The following is an 18,637-nucleotide window of genomic DNA, read 5'->3' as shown; positions in this document are numbered from 1 at the left end:
TTTCTCACATACATTCTTCAAAGCAAACACCTGATCCACACATCCTCTACCACTTCTGAAACCACACTGTTCTTCCCCAATCTGATGCTCTGTACATGCGTTCACCCTCTCAATCAATACCCTCGCATTCACCCTCTCAATCAATACCCTCCCATATAATTTCCCCGGAATACTCAACAAACTTATACCTCTGTAATTTGAACACTCAACTTTATCCTCTTTGCCTTTGTACAATGGCACTTTGCATGCATTCTGCCAATCCTCAGGCACTTCACCATGGTCCATGCATACATTGAATATCCTTACCAACCAGTCAACAACACAGTCACCCCCCTTTTTTTTTTTTTCAATAAATTCCACTGCAGTACTATCCAAACTTGCCGCCTTGCCGGCTTTCATCTTCCGCAAAGCTTTCACTACCTCTTCTCTGTTTATCAAACCATTTTCCCTAACTCTCTCACTTTGTACACCACTTCAACCAAAACACCCTATATCTGCCACTCTATCATCTGACACATTCAAAAACCTTCAAAATACTCACTCTGCCTCCTTCTCACATCATCACTACTAGTTATTACCTCCCCATTAACCCCCTTCACCGATGTCCCCATTTGTTCTCTTGTCTTACGCACTTTATTTACCTCCTTCCAAAACATCTTTTTATTCTCCCTAGAATTGAATGATAATGTCTCATCCCAACTCTCATTTGCCCTCTTTTTCACCTCTTGCACCTTTTTCTTGACCTCCTGCCTCTTCGTTTTATACATCTCCCAGTCATTTGCACTATTTCCCTGCAAAAATGCTTCTTTTTTCTCTTTCACTAATAATCTTACTTTTTCATCCCACCACTCTACCATTTCTAATCTGCCCACCTCCCATGCTTCTCATGCCACAAGCATTTTTTGCGCAAGCCATTACTGCTTCCCTAAATACATCCCATTCCTCCCCCACTCCCCTAATGTCCTTTGTTCTCACCTTTTTCCATTCTGCACTCAGCCTCTCGTGGTACTTCTTCACACAAGTCTCCTTCTCAGGCTCACTTACTCTGACCACTCTCTTCACCCCAACATTCTCTCTTCTTTTTTTGAAAACCTCTACAAATCTTCACCTTCACCTCCACAAGATAATGATCCCAAACATCCCTCCAGTTGCACCTCTCAGCACATTAACACCCAAAAGTTTCTCTTTCATGTGCCTATCATTTAACACGTAATCCAATAACACTCTCTGGCCATATCTCCTACTTACATACGTATTCTTATGTATATCTCTTTTTAAGCCAGGTTTTCCCAATCACCAGTCCTTCTTCAGCACACAAATCTACAAGCTCTTCACCATTTCCATTTACAACACTGAACACCCCATGTACACCAATCATTCCCTCAACTGCCACATTACTCACCTTTGCATTCGAATCATACATCACTATAACCCGGTCTCGTGCATCAAAACTGCTAACACACTCACTCAGCTGTTCCCAAAACACTTGCCTCTCATGACCTTTCTTCTCATGACCAGGTGCATAGTCACCAATAATCGCCCAACTCTCACCATTCACTTTCACTCAGGTGAGAAACAGCAGGAATGGGTGCCTGAGTTTGGGAGAGTGTGTGAAAGGAGAAATATATAAGAGTGATTGTAAATAAAAGTAAGTTTATAAAGGTTAGCAGGGGAGAGATAGTGAAGTTGCTTGTGGTGTGAGTTTGAGTGGAGAGAACCTGGAAGAAATGGAGTGTTTTAGATACCTGGAAGTGAACATGGCAAAAGATGGAACCATGGAAGCTGATGGAAGCCATATGATGGGTGAGGGGGGGCTAAGGTTTAGGTTGTATTGAGGATTGTGTGGAAATAAAGGTAACTGTTTGTAAGGGCAAAGATCGGTATGTTTGTTGTAGTCTTGATGGATTTGAGGAATGTCCATAGTTAAGCATGTATACAAGAGGGTTAATGTGTTGGAAATGAAATATTTGAGAACAATAAGTAGTGGGAGGAGGGTTGTTTGAGTAAGAATGATCAGATAAGAGAGAGAGAGAGAGAGAGAGAGAGAGAGAGAGAGAGAGAGAGAGAGAGAGAGAGAGAGAGAGGAGTGATTGAGTGTGAAGAGATGGTTTTGTCAAATAGGGAGGATGAGTAAGGAGAGGCTGACCAACAGGGTATACGTGTTAAAAGTTGAGAGAACAAGGAGCAGAGGGAGATTGAGTTCAAGATGGATGGATGGAGTGAAAGATGCTTAAAGGGTTCAGAACCTGAATTCACAGGAAGGTGTGAAGTGTGCACATGATAAAGCAAATAGGAGTAATATTTTGTACACAGAGCAACTTGGTGTCATTAGCTGAACCAGGGCGTTGAAGCAGTAAAGGGAACCACAAAAAAGGTCTGTGGGTCTCGTGGATAAGGAGCTCTGGTTTCAGTATATTGTACATAAGAACAAGTTGATTGTGAGTAAATGAAGTTGTCCATGATGTTTCTTTCCTGGGTATTAGTTTTCTCTTAATTCTTTAAGTGTATATTTTTCCAAATTTCATATTAGTACAAGGCTTAATTTTGTTAATGGGAAGTTATGACTTTGGGGAATTACAGTCCTAAATCATGACTTTTGACATTGCAGCCTGACAACTTTAGCAACTTAGGAGTGTAGCATCTCAACTTAGTGTAACTCTGTCCCCTATTTGATTAAGAACAATTAAGTGAAACATCATGAAATGACTTATGTGGGACCTTTGTGAACAGATACTTGAATATTTCTCACTCATCAATGTACATGGTCTTCCTTCATTAACTTAGAAGAATGTTGTCTGGTTATAGGTAGATATTACTGTTAAATTTTGTGTATTGTACAATGTACCTCTCACTGTTTAGGTCAGTTCGAGAAGAATGGATTAAGGCCAAGTATGTTGAGCGACGTTTTGTGAAACCATTACCATTTTCGCAAACATTGTCCAAGTCATCCTTGTCAGCCTCTACTTCTGAGGAGAAAGTAGGTGCTCTATTATCATTTCTTATTCTTTAAAACAGGAAATCTTAACTGAAATAGTAAGACTCATAATTGCAGTATATTTCTTAAGAAAATAAGATCCTGTAGTTTTGATTATTTATCCCTGGGGATAGGGGAGAAAGAATACTTCCCACGTATTCCCTGCGTGTCGTAGAAGGCGACTAAAAGGGAAGGGAGTGGGGAGCTAGAAATCCTCCCCTTTCAATTTTTCTTTTTTTTTTTTTTCCAAAAGAAGGAACAGAGAAGGGGGCCAGGTGAGGATATTCCTTCAAAGGTCCAGTCCTCTGTTCTTAATGCTACCTCGCTAATGCGGGAGATGGCAAATAGTATGAAAGAAAAAGAAAGTTTTGATTATTATATAAACTTAATGATGTTATAATCAGAGATGAATAATATTCTGACTTCAAGTAATCCCTTTATTGTGTTACATTTATTCTTATTTTTTAACATTGACTTTATTATTTAAGGAATTTTATGCCTTTCAGACCCAGGAGGTCACATTAGATAACAGCATATCAGTAGACCTTGAATATTTTGAAAAGTATTTTTCGGCCAACATGTGACTGGCCCCAGGGTTGAGCCAGTCAGAGATTAACATCCTAAGCACATTGCTCATGTAACGTAGTTCTTACTGTCTGATGGTCTGTTAATGAATCATGCTTACTATTACATGATTAGCTCTAAGGCAAACATTTTTTTCACATTGCTTTCAGTGAAATATTTCTCAAGTATTTTGTCATATACAGAGTACTGGAGTTTTAGGTAATTTACAATGTTCTTTTAAGACCCCCATCTCTCTCTCTCTCTCTCTCTCTCTCTCTCTCTGAAAGTATAGAGTGAACAATATATGAGTGAACAATATTTTGAGTGTTTGGAGGTTGAAAGATGTGCACAGGATAGAATACGTTTGAGTAGTGGGGTAATATTCTGTCAGTGAACTGACCTAAGCATATGAAACAGCCAGGGAAAACCATCACATCTGTGGATATGGAGCTATTGTGTCGATACGTTACACACAGCTAGAGAATGGATATGAGTGAATGTGGCCTTTCTTTGTTCATTGTTGGGGTTACATCACTAGTGCGGGAAAAAGCATGTAAGTATCATAAAAGAATGGGCCTTAAAGAAATCAGCTATCGTTCCTGGAATATGGGAAGCATTATAAAGCCATTGGCCCACAGGCACTAGGAATGGCCAATACCTAATAGCATGATTAAGCACAATGTGAGAAAAATTAAATGAAAATTTGAATTGATTAATGCAAACTGACAATTGATTTTGTAGTAAAAGGAATAGAATTGACCAAATAGCAGTCTGGTAATGAGGTATTTTGGAGGAGGTGGAAATATAATACTAAAGTAATTAGAGCTTTAGAAGTAAAGTGGCAACTACTGAGAAAAGCTAGGGGAGCAAAATGAAGCCATGTAGAACCAGGATAATTGATTTTCAAAAACCCAAAGTAGGAATTTATAGCTAAGCCACTTATTTGACCCAGTTGACATCCAGCCATCTAGTCCTAGACAGCCATATCCATTCCTACTCAAAACAAAAGTAAAATGATACAAGTTTGATAAATCATTTTATAGAATGTTTAAGATCTGTTGACTCATTGGTATCCAGTGTTTCCTCTTTTGATTTTGAAATGGCTCTTTTCCTTAACTTTTGCCACAATATGGAAAGAAGTCTCTCTTTTTGAAACTGCATGATAATGCATATTTTGCTTGGGTTATTTACAATTTTCACATTATTTTTGGAAACAAAGTGTAACTGTTGGTTCCTTTAGCTCGGTTCAGGAAAAACCTGGAGCATCCCTCGCAGGAGGCGACACCTTCATCGCAAGAAAGCTATACAAGGAAGTCAAGCAGATGCCAAAGAGCCCTTTAGTAAGGAGGAAGTTCATAGTAATGATGAAGAATCTCAAGCTGAAACCCAGAGTGTGTAAGTTCCAGAAGTATTTAGAATCTTTGGGCATAAAGTGTACTTTATTTTTAGTTTAATGTTTGTGCATGTTTTATCATGTAACATATGACAGTATTTCCATATATAGCATGCATTCTTTGGAGACTGTATTTTTGAGATAACTTACGTAATCGGACTGATAGGTCGGTTAAGGCAGAGAAGCAGTGAAAGATAGGAAACAAAAGTAAGTGATACAAATTTAGTTATTTGATTCAGTTTCTTTTCTTCTTCTTCTTCTTCTTCTTCTTCTTCTTCTTCTTCTTCTTCTTCTTCTTGGTGAAATATTGGAAATAATGAAGGATTAGACAGGCAGGCACTTTAAGACAGCATACCTGCACAACATCACATACAGAACAGAAAGAAGGTTGAACAAGTCCATTTACAGTGCCACCATCAGAAGGGCACTTCCAAGGGACAGGTACGGTACTGCAAGTGAAGGATGAGGAGCAGAGTAATTCTTAAGAGAATTTGTCGATGAAAAGGGAGTAACTGAAAACTTTTCCAGTAATTCATCAGGAATGAATTGTTTTTAAAAAGCTACTGGTCAGGGTGAGGGATTTGAGGGTAAGAGCTATCAAGGACATTGAAAAGATCTATTAGGGGCTAAATGACATGTTCAAAAGTTTTTTCTTTTTTTTCTTTTTTTTTACAAAACAACATGGCTTCATCAGAGATAGGATGGGGAAGAGGCTTTGAAAAGCATTGAAATTGCTGGAAAAGACATAACCACACTTTAAAGGGATTTGACCCACTTAAGGCTCCTGTTCCCTATCTAATCTCTTCATACTTACTGAAGGAGTGTGCAGGTACTCTGAACAGGCTTCTTCAAATATTGTGTGACATATTGTTGAAGAGTGATGTGCCATGGAAGTGAAAGGGAGGAAATTTCTGCCAGTCTTCATTAAAGGAAATCAGGAAATTTTAGTGAGCTGTGGATGACTACTTCCAAAGAAAAACTGCTGAAGTAAGAGACAGAATGGCCTTAGGAAAAGAAGGTCACATACAACAAAATCTCATACACATCCATGAGAGAGTGAGCTCTATTTTAGGTAGAAGAAATGGTTAGGTGGATGGATTGTCTTCCTGGAATGACAGTAGCTGGTTCTTCAGACAGGATAAAGTGGTAACTACTCCCAGGGATGGGAAAAATTTTGTGGGTGAGATTAAGGATGTAGGTGTTGCAGTGGTTTAGGGATCATCATTGCCATTACACATGCAGTGCTCAGTCTTGGGACCATGGACCTTCTTCATCTATATAAGACTTACTGCCAAGATCATGAGAGAAGTAAAGAACATTGAGGACTGCATCAATTTACAAGGGCATCTAGATAAACTCTAAAGTTAGTTAGATACATAGTTGATTAGATTCAACCCAAATAAATGCAAAATAACTAGAGATTGTCATTACACTGGTCAACAAAGATTTTGTCCCTTTGAAAAAAAATATTTGTTTCGTGTATTTTTGGATGCTGAATCCAAATATGTTTTCAGAATTTCTCTATCACTGGTAGCTTTTTATCCCAGCATATTTGCATATCATTACATGCAGTATGTATATGTACCAGTGATTTAACAAATAGCTACTTTGTTTGTGAAGTGCAATAGCATCTTTCTGAAGGCACAATCCTAGAAATGAATCACCAGGGGCCTGCAGGAACAAGACTGGAAATTTTGGGACATTCAAACAGTGCCCACTTCTGAGTAGCAGTTCTCTGTCAGTTGCAGGCTAGAATTCAATTTGTAAACAGTCTTTTCAACTCTGTTGACAGAATGTGCTTTTGTGTAGTCAAGTGTTGTGCTGATATCCCATCCACCATTATAATGCTGAGAAACTGTGTAAATAGTCTAAATTCTTTCTGCTACATCTGTGGTGAATTGACATTCATATAGCAGAAACATTCTTTCAACCCCTCATCAAAAAATGCTATGAGCACTACTTTGATTGTAAAGTAGGTGACCAGGATAAAAGTTAGGCCCCCATATTTGTTGTCATATTTGTCAGGCTTCTCATAGCATGGTCAGAAGGTTCACAGCATATGCCTTTTGTCATCTTATGGTGTGAAGAGAAAACAAAGATCCCACTTAGGATTGCTACCACTGCCTGACAGATACTTTTTTTTTTATACTTGATCGCAGTCTCTAGCTTTCATGTGTAATGCACCGAAACCACAGCTCCCTATCCACATCCAGGCCCCATAGACCTGTCCATGGTTTACCCCAGATGTTTCACATTCCCTGGTTCAGTCTGTTAACATCACGCAGACCCCAGTATACCACATCATTCCAGTTCACTCTATTCCTTGCATGCCTCTCACCTTCCCTAAGTTCAAGCTCCAATTGCTCAAAATCTTTTTCACTCCATCCTTCCACCCCAATTTGTTCTCCTGCTTCTCCTTGTTCCCTCCACATATATCCTCTTTGTCAATCATTCCTCACTCATTCTCTTCATATGTTCAAACCATTTTAACACACCCTCTTCTGCTCTCTCAACCACACTTTATTTTCACACATCTCTCTTAACCTTTCAGTACTTACTTGATCAAACCACCTTACACCACATATTGTACTTGAAAAGGTTTGTGGGGCCTGGACATGGATAGGGAGGTGTGGTTTTGGTGCATTACACAACATGAAGGTTAGAGAATTATGTGAGAGGATGTGGCCTTGCTTCATCTGTTCCTGGCACTACTTTGCTCATGTATGAAATGGCAGTCAAGTATGTAAAAGAAATTAGAATCTTAATATTTTCATTTGGATTATGCATGTGTCACTTTACAGTTACTTTTTCACTGTGCCTCTCACTTTGGGTTATTTCCTTATTCGCATTTGAACAATATTCTAATTCAGGCTGCGATATTTTATACTTTGAGTTCACTCTTACAGCATTTGGCCTTTTTAACATTAAGCATGCTGTAATTTGTTGTTCATATCATCTACATGACTTATTTCTGTAGTATTATTTGCAGATCAGGTTTTTTGTAACGTCATCCCATTTGGAAAGATTCTTGAAATAACTCTGAAAGTTTGTTTTTCGAGCATGAGAAACAAGTGATGGTTTCATTTGCACACATCCAATCTTTAGCTGTTAGTGTATATTCATGTTTTCATTTCATTTAAGAAATCAGATTTTGCACTGTGGCCTACACATCCACTGTGGATAGTGATTATGTTCATTTAGGTTATTTTGTTTCTATCTCTCATATTTGTTCTCCATTTCCCAATTTAGCTAGGTAGCACCTGGAAGAAACAAAAAAAGGATTAATACTCTGGTGACTAGGTGGCCCTAAGGCTTGAATTGAGGTTTGTTAGGATTGGAAAGGTATTTTGGATAACATATGGATAGAATGAGTGAGGAAAGGTATTATGGATAACATTTGAAGAAATTGAGTGATGGAAGATTAACATAGAAGATATATGTGTCAGAAATGGACAGAACAAAGAGATTGGGGAGACCAAATGGGAGATAGAAGGATGGGTGAAAAAGAGTTTGAACTATTGGGGCCTGAATATGCAGGAGGTGAAAGGATTGCATGGAATAGAGTGAATTGGAAGGATGTATACCTGGGTCGATGAAGCGTTCAGGGTAAACCATGGAAAGTTCTGGTTGGTAGTTATGGATAGGGAGCTATGGCTTTGTTGCATTACACTTGCCATTGAGTGGATGTCACCTTTTTTCTTATGTTCTTGGTGTTACCTCGCTAACACAGGAACTGGTGATGGCATATGAAAAAAACAATGAGAACTTTAAGAGGTAGAAACTGTGTAGGAGTGGTTTGAGCTTGCTGTATTTGAGTCTGTATTTGAGTGCAGAAACTTGTAATAAAAAGTTAATGCTCCATTTTCATTGCTGTACCTAACTTATCCAGCTTTTCCCACATTTATCTGAAGTAATAATGTTTTACCTACTTATGTATATTTGATGTTTGCAACAGAACAAAGTTGGTGTGTGTCATGCATCAACTTCATTGTGAGGATAATAAGAAAGATTCAATTTACAGATCTGACAGCCCAACAGCAAGTAATTCTGGTTCCTGTGATTTGCTGCTTCTTGACATTCCTTCAGCAACTAATCAGACATCAGAAGACCTTTCTGGTGTGAGTGATGACAACTCTACTGATGGAGATGAGCCTAGTGGCCATGGTAATTTCTTAAACTACTGTGAATTAGATTAAATTTTATATGTGTTTTTTCTTCTTATATTGCTACTTGGACACTTATGAAATAATGTTGAAGTATTGTTAAGTGTGATATTTGCTTTGAATGTCATTTACTTAAAATTATGAATTTGTGAACAAAGGTCTATCTCTTAACAGTTGCTGAAGAGCCAGTTTCAAGCTTGACTCCAGATTTGGTATTGTTCCGAGCCTGTGAAGCTCATAACCTAGCGATGATGAGCCACAGCTTAGCATTAGGTGCCAATAAGAACTGGCATAATCCGGATGAAGGTGGAAGGACTCCAATGCATGAAGCAGTTTTAAGTGTTTGTATAATCAGTCATTATTGTTACACTGAAGAATTTATCGTTGTTGCCTTGGCCATCTTTGACAGCATACCTTGCTGCTTTTAGTAATAGTGTTACTTTTTTTCAAACTCAGCAGCTTTATAAATATTACCAAAAAGGGGTTTGTGTCTTTTGGGAAAGATTGGTATATTTGAAAGTATAGTAGTCCTGACAATGTTTATGGGTGTGAGTCTTGGGCACTGAATGCAAAAGAACATGCGAGGATGAGTGTGTTGGAAATGAAATACCTGAGGACAAAATGTGGTTTGAGGAGGTTTATTCATGTAAGGAATGACATTGTAAGAGCAAGTAGTGGTGGTAAGTGCAGGCCAATTGAGAAAGGTGACCAAGGTGTACTGAAATGGATTAAAGTGGACTGGGAAACCATTAAACTAGCCTGTGGGGTTTGGTTGTGGATGATGCACTCCTGTTTTGATGTATCATAGATAACAATTAAAGACTAGATGTGAGCAAATGAGTTCTTTATTTTGTTTGCTCTTGGCACAGTCTCACTAAAGCTGGAAATGACAAAATAAAGTAGTTAGACATTATATTTTTTACACTTTAACATTCTTAGAACCTTTTTTTTTATGAGGAAAAAAATGGTTCAGTTATCCTTCCATATAAATTGCAGTTAAGTCAGTCATTCATAGTAGTCTCTTTTCAGAGCTGTTCATATATTTTCTTTTGAATAAGTATCTCATTGTGCAATATAATGCATCTGCTTATTCATACACCCTTAAAACTACTCTTGATATGCGATAAAGTTAGCCATGCAGGAAGTATTTTGATAGGGACACTTATGGTTTGAATCCAGGAAATACCTTTGATATTGGATAACCAAAGATCATATTTATATTGTGAATGTGTGGCATCAAACCATTTTACATCAGTTTTTTTCTAGGGCTCTGTGATGGCTGTGCAACACCTTTTGATAAATGGAGCCCGTTCCAATGAGCAAGACTGCGAGGGACGCTCACCGTTACATTTGGCTTCATTAAAGTCAAATATTGGCCAGGTAAATTCCTTTTGAAGAATCATTTCAAGATTAGTGGCTTAGGTTTCATATAACAAGATATCTTTCCAGTGTAACCAGTACTGTTAAAACCTTAGCTTTACATTCAGCTTTGTATTAGAATCAACTATTGGCTGGGTAAGGAGCTGTTAAGGAATCATACTCAAGATCAGTGGCTTAAATTACAAGGGATAACATATTCTTACGGTATATCCAGCATAATCAAATCAGAACATCAGTAAGGATGTTTCTGATAAAGCTGTCAATATATGGGAGGTTATTGGTTGAGAGGGGTAAAGGCATATACAGAGCATCAGATTGGGGAAGAGCAGTGTGCTTTCAGAAGTGGTAGAGGATGTGTGGATCAGATGTTTGCTTTGAAGAATGTGTGTAAGAAATACATAGAAAAACAGATGGATTTGTATGTAGCTATTATGGATCTGGAGAAGGCATATGATAGGGTTGATAGAGCCACTCTGTGGAAGGTATTAAGAGTTTATGGTGTGGGAGATAAGTTGCTAGAAGCCGTGAAAAGTTTTTATCGAGGATGTAAGGCATGTGTACAAGTAGGAAGAGAGGAAAGTGAATGGTTCCCAGTGAATGTCGGTTTGCGGCAGGGGTACGTGATGTCTCCATGGTTGTTTAATTTGTTTATGGATGGGGTTGTTAGGAGGTGAATGCAAGAGTTTTGGAAAGAGGGGCAAGTGTGCAGTCTTTTGTGGATCAGAGGGCTTGGGAAGTGAGTCAGTTGTTGTTCACTGATGATACAGCGCTGGTGGCTGATTCATGTGAGAAACTGCTGAGGTTGGTGACAGGGTTTGGTAAAGTTTGTGAAAGAAGAAAGCTAAGAGTAAATGTGAATAAGAGCAAGGTTATTAGGTTCAATTGGGTTAAGGGACAAGTTAATTGGGAGGTAAGTTTGAATGGAGAAAATCTGGAGGAAGTGAAGTGTTTTAGATATCTGGGAGTGGACTTAGCAGTGGAGGGGGCGAAGGTTCTGGTAGCGTTGAAGAATGTGTGGAAAGCGAGAATATTATCTTGAAGAACAAAAAATGGGTATGTTGAAGAAATAGTAGTTCCAACAGTGTTATATGGTTGTGAGGCATGGGCTATAGATAGGGTGTGCAGAGGAGGGTGGATGTGCTGGAAATGAGATGTTTGAGGACAATATGTGGTATGAGGTGGTTTGATTGAGTATGTAATGAAAGGGTAAGAGAGATGTGTGTTGATATAAAGTGTGTGGTTGAGAGAACAGAAGAGGGTGTATTGAAATGGTTTGGTCACATGCATAAAATGAGTAAGGAAAGATTGACAAAGAGGATATATGTGTCAAAGGTGGAGGGAATGAGAAGTGGGAGACCAAATTGGAGGTGGAAAGATGAAGTGAAAAAGATTTTGAGCAATCGGGGTGAAAGGTGTGCAAGGAGTAGAGTGATTTGGAACAGTGGTATACCAGGGTCGACATGGTGTCAATGGACTGAACCAGGGCATGTGAAGCGTCTCAGGTAAACCATGGAAAGTTTTGTGGGGTCTGGGCATGGAAAGGGAGCTGTGGTTTTGGTGCATTACACATGACAGCTAGAGACTGAGTGTGACTTTGGGGGGGAACAGTAGGGGTGAGGGTCAAGTCAGTTGGGAGGTAAGTTTGAATGGAGAAAAGCTGGAGGAAGTGAAGTGTTTTAGATATCTGGGAGTGGATTTGGCAGCGGATGGAACCGTGGAAGTGAATCATGGGGTGGGGGAGGGGGTGAAAGTTCTGGGAGCGTTAAAGAATGTGTGGAAGTCGAGAACATTATCTTGGAAAGCAAAAATGGGTATGTTTGAAGGAATAGTGGTTCCAACAATGTTATATGGTTGCGAGACGTGGGCTATGGATAGAGTTGTGCAGAGGAGGGTAGATGTGCTGGAAATGAGATGTTTGAGGACAATATGTGGTGTGAGGTGGTTTGATCGAGTAAGTAATGAAAGGGTAAGAGAGATGCGTGGTAATAAAAAGAGTGTGGTTGAGAGAGGAGAAGAGGGTGTTTTGAAATGGTTTGGTGACATGGAGAGAATGAGTGAGCAAAGATTGACCAAGAGGATATGTGTGTCAGAGGTGGAGGGAACGAGGAGAAGTGGAAGACCAAATTGGAGGTGGAAAGATGGAGTGAAAAAGATTTTGAATGTAATAATGCACCGAAACCACAGCTCCCTTTCCACATCCAGGCCCCACAGAACTTTCCATGGTTTACCCCAGACGCTTCACATGCCCTGGTTCAATCCATTGACAGCACGTCAATCCCGGTATACCACATCGTTCCAATTCACTCTATTCCTTGCACGCCTTTCACCCTCCTGCATGCTCAGGCCCCAATCACTCAAAATCTTTTTCACTCCATCTTTCCACCTCCAATTTGGTCTCCCACTTCTCCTCGTTCCTTCCATATATATGTATGTATATGTTGAGACGTATAGGTATGTATATTTGCGTGTGTGGACGTGTATGTATATACATGTGTACGTGGGTGGGTTGGGCCATTCTTTCGTCTGTTTCCTTGCGCTACCTCGCTAATGCAGGAAACAGCGACAAAGCAAAATGAATAGATAAATAAAGTAATTCTTGAAACTGGATATGGTTTATTCTTGTACAATGCATATTTTTAAAATGAACCTTTTCGTTTCAGGTGTGCCTATTTCTGAAGCATCGGGTTGACCTGAACTTAACTGACAAAGATGGTCATAAAGCCATTGATTTGGCACTTGAAAGTAGTGAACCAGATGTGGTAACACTGTGAGTATATCTGTGTTTGTTATTTTGGCTTTTTGTTGTGTGTTCACTAATTGCTGTCTACACAAAAAGTTACTTTTTTACATGGTGTAGTTTGACCCCTAATGAAATTATTGTCTATTATAGTCAAATGGGTGAATCAAAAGTCAGGAATCCTTGTTTTGTGTATAAAGTGCCAGTCATAGCTTTTTGTAAAGCTCTGTGGGGCCTTGATGTGGAAAGGGAGCTGTGGTTTCGGTGCATTATTGCATGACAGCTAGAGACTGAGTGTGAACAAATGTGGCCTTTGTTGTCTTTTCCTAGCACTACCTCATGCACATGAGGGGGGGAGGGAGTTGTTATTTCATGTGTGGCGGGGTGGCGATGGGAATGAATAAAGGCAGACAGTATGAATTATGTACATGTGTATATATGTATGTCTGTGTGTGTATATATATGTATACATTGAGATGTATAGGTATGTATATGTGCGTGTGTGGACGTGTATGTATATACATGTGTATGTGGGTGGGCTGAGCCATTCTTTCGTCTGTTTCCTTGTGCTACCTCGGTAACGCGGGAGACAGCGACAAAGCAAAATATATAAATGAATAAATAAATTTTACATCAGGTATATCACATTTATATAGCTTATCAGTTGACTCACATACACAGTGCAAATGAGTAAGTGATCCTGCAGATGAAAGATAGAAGAGACCAACACTGTGCCAGGAGTGTAAACTTAGGCTGGATAATAAGTTATCTTAGGGTAAGTAGTTAAGTATTGTTATTGATCTCACAAATTGGTTTGTATTTACCTAGCTGGTGCAGTTTTTCAATTTACAGATTTTTAGATATAGGAAGAGCTTTCTTCATTCATCACAACCCATCTTTTGAACTTTTTATATTGTCAAGTGGCCTTTTACACCTCTTTTAAAATTATAGAATTGATTTTAAAACTTGAGGCTTATCAGATTCACTTCACTCTCTTCTCATCACCAATGTGAACAGGCTTGTAACCTCTCATTGTATCTCGGCTCTCTTGATTCAGGTGCTCGCAAAGTTTCTCATCTAAGTACCCTTTCACTTAGATCTTTGTGCTTCTTTAGTTACGATCATTAAATTTGAGATGCATGATCCAGTTTTGGTCTACTAAAGGTTATGATTAGCTTACCAGATATTTTGATATCCATGTGCTAGAATGTGATTCCAGTATTCACTAACAGACAGTATGCTTCTTGATGTGCGGGTTTGGCAACATGTTATGCTCACTGTCAACCCCAATATCTTTCACACTTGGATTCCTATAGCTTTTTCTGTATAGTGATAGTTCACTGTCCCATCCTCAATGTATTACCTATAGAGTCAGTGGACTGAACCTGAGCATGTAATTTCTCCGGTGTAAACCATGGAAAGGTCTGTGGGGCCTGAATGCGGATAGAGAGCTGTGGTTTCAGTGAATTACACATGACAGCTAGAAAATGAGTGTGAGCGGATGTGGCCTTTCTTCATCTATTTCCTAGCTCTACCTCACTGACATGGGATGGCGATCAGGTGTGGGGGAGGAGATGAAAATATAAACATCATTTTTCTTTTCTTTCATGCATTTGTGCTGTTTACTGTGGGACGGGGTGGTGTTGGGAATGGATAAAGTTGAGCACTTATGAATACATGTACATGTGCATATATGTATGTTTTTTTCTATTATACTTAATCTGTTTCCTGTTTCAGTGAGGTAGCACCAGGGAACAGATGAAGAATGGTCCATCCACTCATATACCCATATACATAAATGCCCATACACACACATTTTTTTTTTTTTTTTTTTTTATACTTTGTCGCTGTCTCCCGCGTTTGCGAGGTAGCGCAAAGAAACAGACGAAAGAAATGGCCCAACCCCCCCCATACACATGTATATACATACGTCCACACACGCAAATATACATACCTACACAGCTTTCCATGCCTTGATTCAATCCACTGACAGCACGTCAACCCCGGTATACCACATCGCTCCAATTCACTCTATTCCTTGCCCTCCTTTCACCCTCCTGCATGTTCAGGCCCCGATCACACAAAATCTTTTTCACTCCATCTTTCCACCTCCAATTTGGTCTCCCTCTTCTCCTTGTTCCCTCCACCTCCGACACATATATCCTCTTGGTCAATCTTTCCTCACTCATCCTCTCCATGTGCCCAAACCACTTCAAAACACCCTCTTCTGCTCTCTCAACCACGCTCTTTTTATTTCCACACATCTCTCTTACCCTTACTTTACTCACTCGATCAAACCACCTCACACCACACATTGTCCTCAAACATCTCATTTCCAGCACATCCATCCTCCTGCGCACAACTCTATCCATAGCCCACGCCTCGCAACCATACAACATTGTTGGAACCACTATTCCTTCAAACATACCCATTTTTGCTTTCCGAGATAATGTTCTCGACTTCCACACATTCTTCAAGGCCCCCAGAATTTTCGCCCCCTCCCCCACCCTATGATCCACTTCCGCTTCCATGGTTCCATCCGCTGCCAGATCCACTCCCAGATATCTAAAACACTTCACTTCCTCCAGTTTTTCTCCATTCAAACTCACCTCCCAATTGACTTGACCCTCAACCCTACTGTACCTAATAACCTTGCTCTTATTCACATTTACTCTTAACTTTCTTCTTCCACACACTTTACCAAACTCAGTCACCAGCTTCTGCAGTTTCACACATGAATCAGCCACCAGCGCTGTGTCATCAGCGAACAACAACTGACTTACTTCCCAAGCTCTCTCATCCCCAACAGACTTCATACTTGCCCCTCTCTCCAAAACTCTTGCATTTACCTCCCTAACAACCCCATCCATAAACAAATTAAACAACCATGGAGACATCACACACCCCTGCCGCAAACCTACATTCACTGAGAACCAATCACTTTCCTCTCTTCCTACACGTACACATGCCTTACATCCTCGATAAAAACTTTTCACTGCTTCTAACAACTTTCCTCCCACACCATATATTCTTAATACCTTCCACAGAGCATCTCTATCAACTCTATCATATGCCTTCTCCAGATCCATAAATGCTACATACAAATCCATTTGCTTTTCTAAGTATTTCTCACATACATTCTTCAAAGCAAACACCTGATCCACACATCCTCTACCACTTCTGAAACCACACTGCTCTTCCCCAATCTGATGCTCTGTACATGCCTTCACCCTCTCAATCAATACCCTCCCATATAATTTACCAGGAATACTCAACAAACTTATACCTCTGTAATTTGAGCACTCACTCTTATCCCCTTTGCCTTTGTACAATGGCACTATGCACGCATTCCGCCAATCCTCAGGCACCTCACCATGAGTCATTTTTTTTTTTTTTTTTTTTTTTTATACTTTGTCGCTGTCTCCCGCGTTTGCGAGGTAGCGCAAGGAAACAGACGAAAGAAATGGCCCAACCCCCCCCCATACACATGTACATACACATGTCCACACACGCAAATATACATACTTACACAGCTTTCCATGGTTTACCCCAGACGCTTCACATGCCTTGATTCAATCCACTGACAGCACGTCAAACCCTGTATACCACATCGCTCCAATTCACTCTATTCCTTGCCCTCCTTTCACCCTCCTGCATGTTCAGGCCCCGATCACACAAAATCTTTTTCACTCCATCTTTCCACCTCCAATTTGGTCTCCCTCTTCTCCTCGTTCCCTCCACCTCCGACACATATATCCTCTTGGTCAATCTTTCCTCACTCATTCTCTCCATGTGCCCAAACCATTTCAAAACACCCTCTTCTGCTCTCTCAACCACGCTCTTTTTATTTCCACACATCTCTCTTACCCTTACGTTACTTACTCGATCAAACCACCTCACACCACACATTGTCCTCAAACATCTCATTTCCAGCACATCCATCCTCCTGCGCACAACTCTATCCATAGCCCACGCCTCGCAACCATACAACATTGTTGGAACCACTATTCCTTCAAACATACCCATTTTTGCTTTCCGAGATAATGTTCTCGACTTCCACACATTTTTCAAGGCTCCCAAAATTTTCGCCCCCTCCCCCACCCTATGATCCACTTCCGCTTCCATGGTTCCATCCGCTGACAGATCCACTCCCAGATATCTAAAACACTTCACTTCCTCCAGTTTTTCTCCATTCAAACTCACCTCCCAATTGACTTGACCCTCAACCCTACTGTACCTAATAACCTTGCTCTTATTCACATTTACTCTTAACTTTCTTCTTCCACACACTTTACCAAACTCAGTCACCAGCTTCTGCAGTTTCTCACATGAATCAGCCACCAGCGCTGTATCATCAGCGAACAACAACTGACTCACTTCCCAAGCTCTCTCATCCCCAACAGACTTCATACTTGCCCCTCTTTCCAGGACTCTTGCATTTACCTCCCTAACAACCCCATCCATAAACAAATTAAACAACCATGGAGACATCACACACCCCTGCCGCAAACCTACATTCACTGAGAACCAATCACTTTCCTCTCTTCCTACACGTACACATGCCTTACATCCTCGATAAAAACTTTTCACTGCTTCTAACAACTTGCCTCCCACACCATATATTCTTAATACCTTCCACAGAGCATCTCTATCAACTCTATCATATGCCTTCTCCAGATCCATAAATGCTACATACAAATCCATTTGCTTTTCTAAGTATTTCTCACATACATTCTTCAAAGCAAACACCTGATCCACACATCCTCTACCACTTCTGAAACCGCACTGCTCTTCCCCAATCTGATGCTCTGTACATGCCTTCACCCTCTCATACATACATTAAATAACCTTACCAACCAGTCAGCAATACAGTCACCCCCTTTTTTAATAAATTCCACTGCAATACCATCCAAACCTGCTGCCTTGCCGGCTTTCATCTTCCGCATAGCTTTCACTACCTCTTCTCTGTTTACCAAATCATTTTCCTTAACCCTCTCACTTTGCACACCACCTCGACCAAAACACCCTATATCTGCCACTCTATCATCAAACACATTCAACAAACCTTCAAAATACTCACTCCATCTCCTTCTCACATCACCACTACTTGTTATCACCTCCCCATTTGCGCCCTTCACTGAAGTTCCCATTTGCTCCCTTGTCTTACGCCCTTTATTTAAGACACACACATATACATATATATTTATTTTTTCATATTCACCATTTTCTGCTTTAGTGAGGTAGCGTTAAGAACAAAGGACTGAGCCTTAGAGGGAATATCCCCACTTGGCCCCTTCTCTGTTCCTTCTTTTGCAAAAAGTAAAACGGGAGGGGAGGATTTCCAGCCCCCCTGCTCCCTCCCCTTTTAGTTGCCTTCTACGACAGACAGGGAATAAATGGGAAGTCTTCTTTCTCCCCTATCCCCA

General features: G+C 40.1%; 1 protein-coding gene across 2 annotated transcripts in view; it reads left to right on the top strand.

Annotated features, from left to right (window-relative positions):
- Window positions 1–18,637, top strand: part of CenB1A (Centaurin beta 1A) — a 243,769-nt gene that overhangs the window by 206,332 nt on the left and 18,800 nt on the right. For both annotated transcript variants that reach the window (XM_071658690.1, XM_071658691.1), the window contains 6 exons: window positions 2,860–2,977; window positions 4,779–4,933; window positions 8,953–9,095; window positions 9,269–9,435; window positions 10,361–10,474; window positions 13,135–13,241. In XM_071658690.1, the coding sequence (XP_071514791.1) occupies window positions 2,860–2,977; window positions 4,779–4,933; window positions 8,953–9,095; window positions 9,269–9,435; window positions 10,361–10,474; window positions 13,135–13,241 (804 nt within the window). The remainder of the gene's footprint in view (window positions 1–2,859; window positions 2,978–4,778; window positions 4,934–8,952; window positions 9,096–9,268; window positions 9,436–10,360; window positions 10,475–13,134; window positions 13,242–18,637) is intronic.

Source organism: Panulirus ornatus, chromosome 67, assembly GCF_036320965.1.
Source record: "Panulirus ornatus isolate Po-2019 chromosome 67, ASM3632096v1, whole genome shotgun sequence".
Taxonomy (NCBI): Eukaryota; Metazoa; Arthropoda; class Malacostraca; order Decapoda; family Palinuridae; genus Panulirus; species Panulirus ornatus.
The sequence above is the reverse complement of the archived record's forward strand: the minus strand, read 5'-3'. Positions and strand labels throughout refer to the sequence as shown.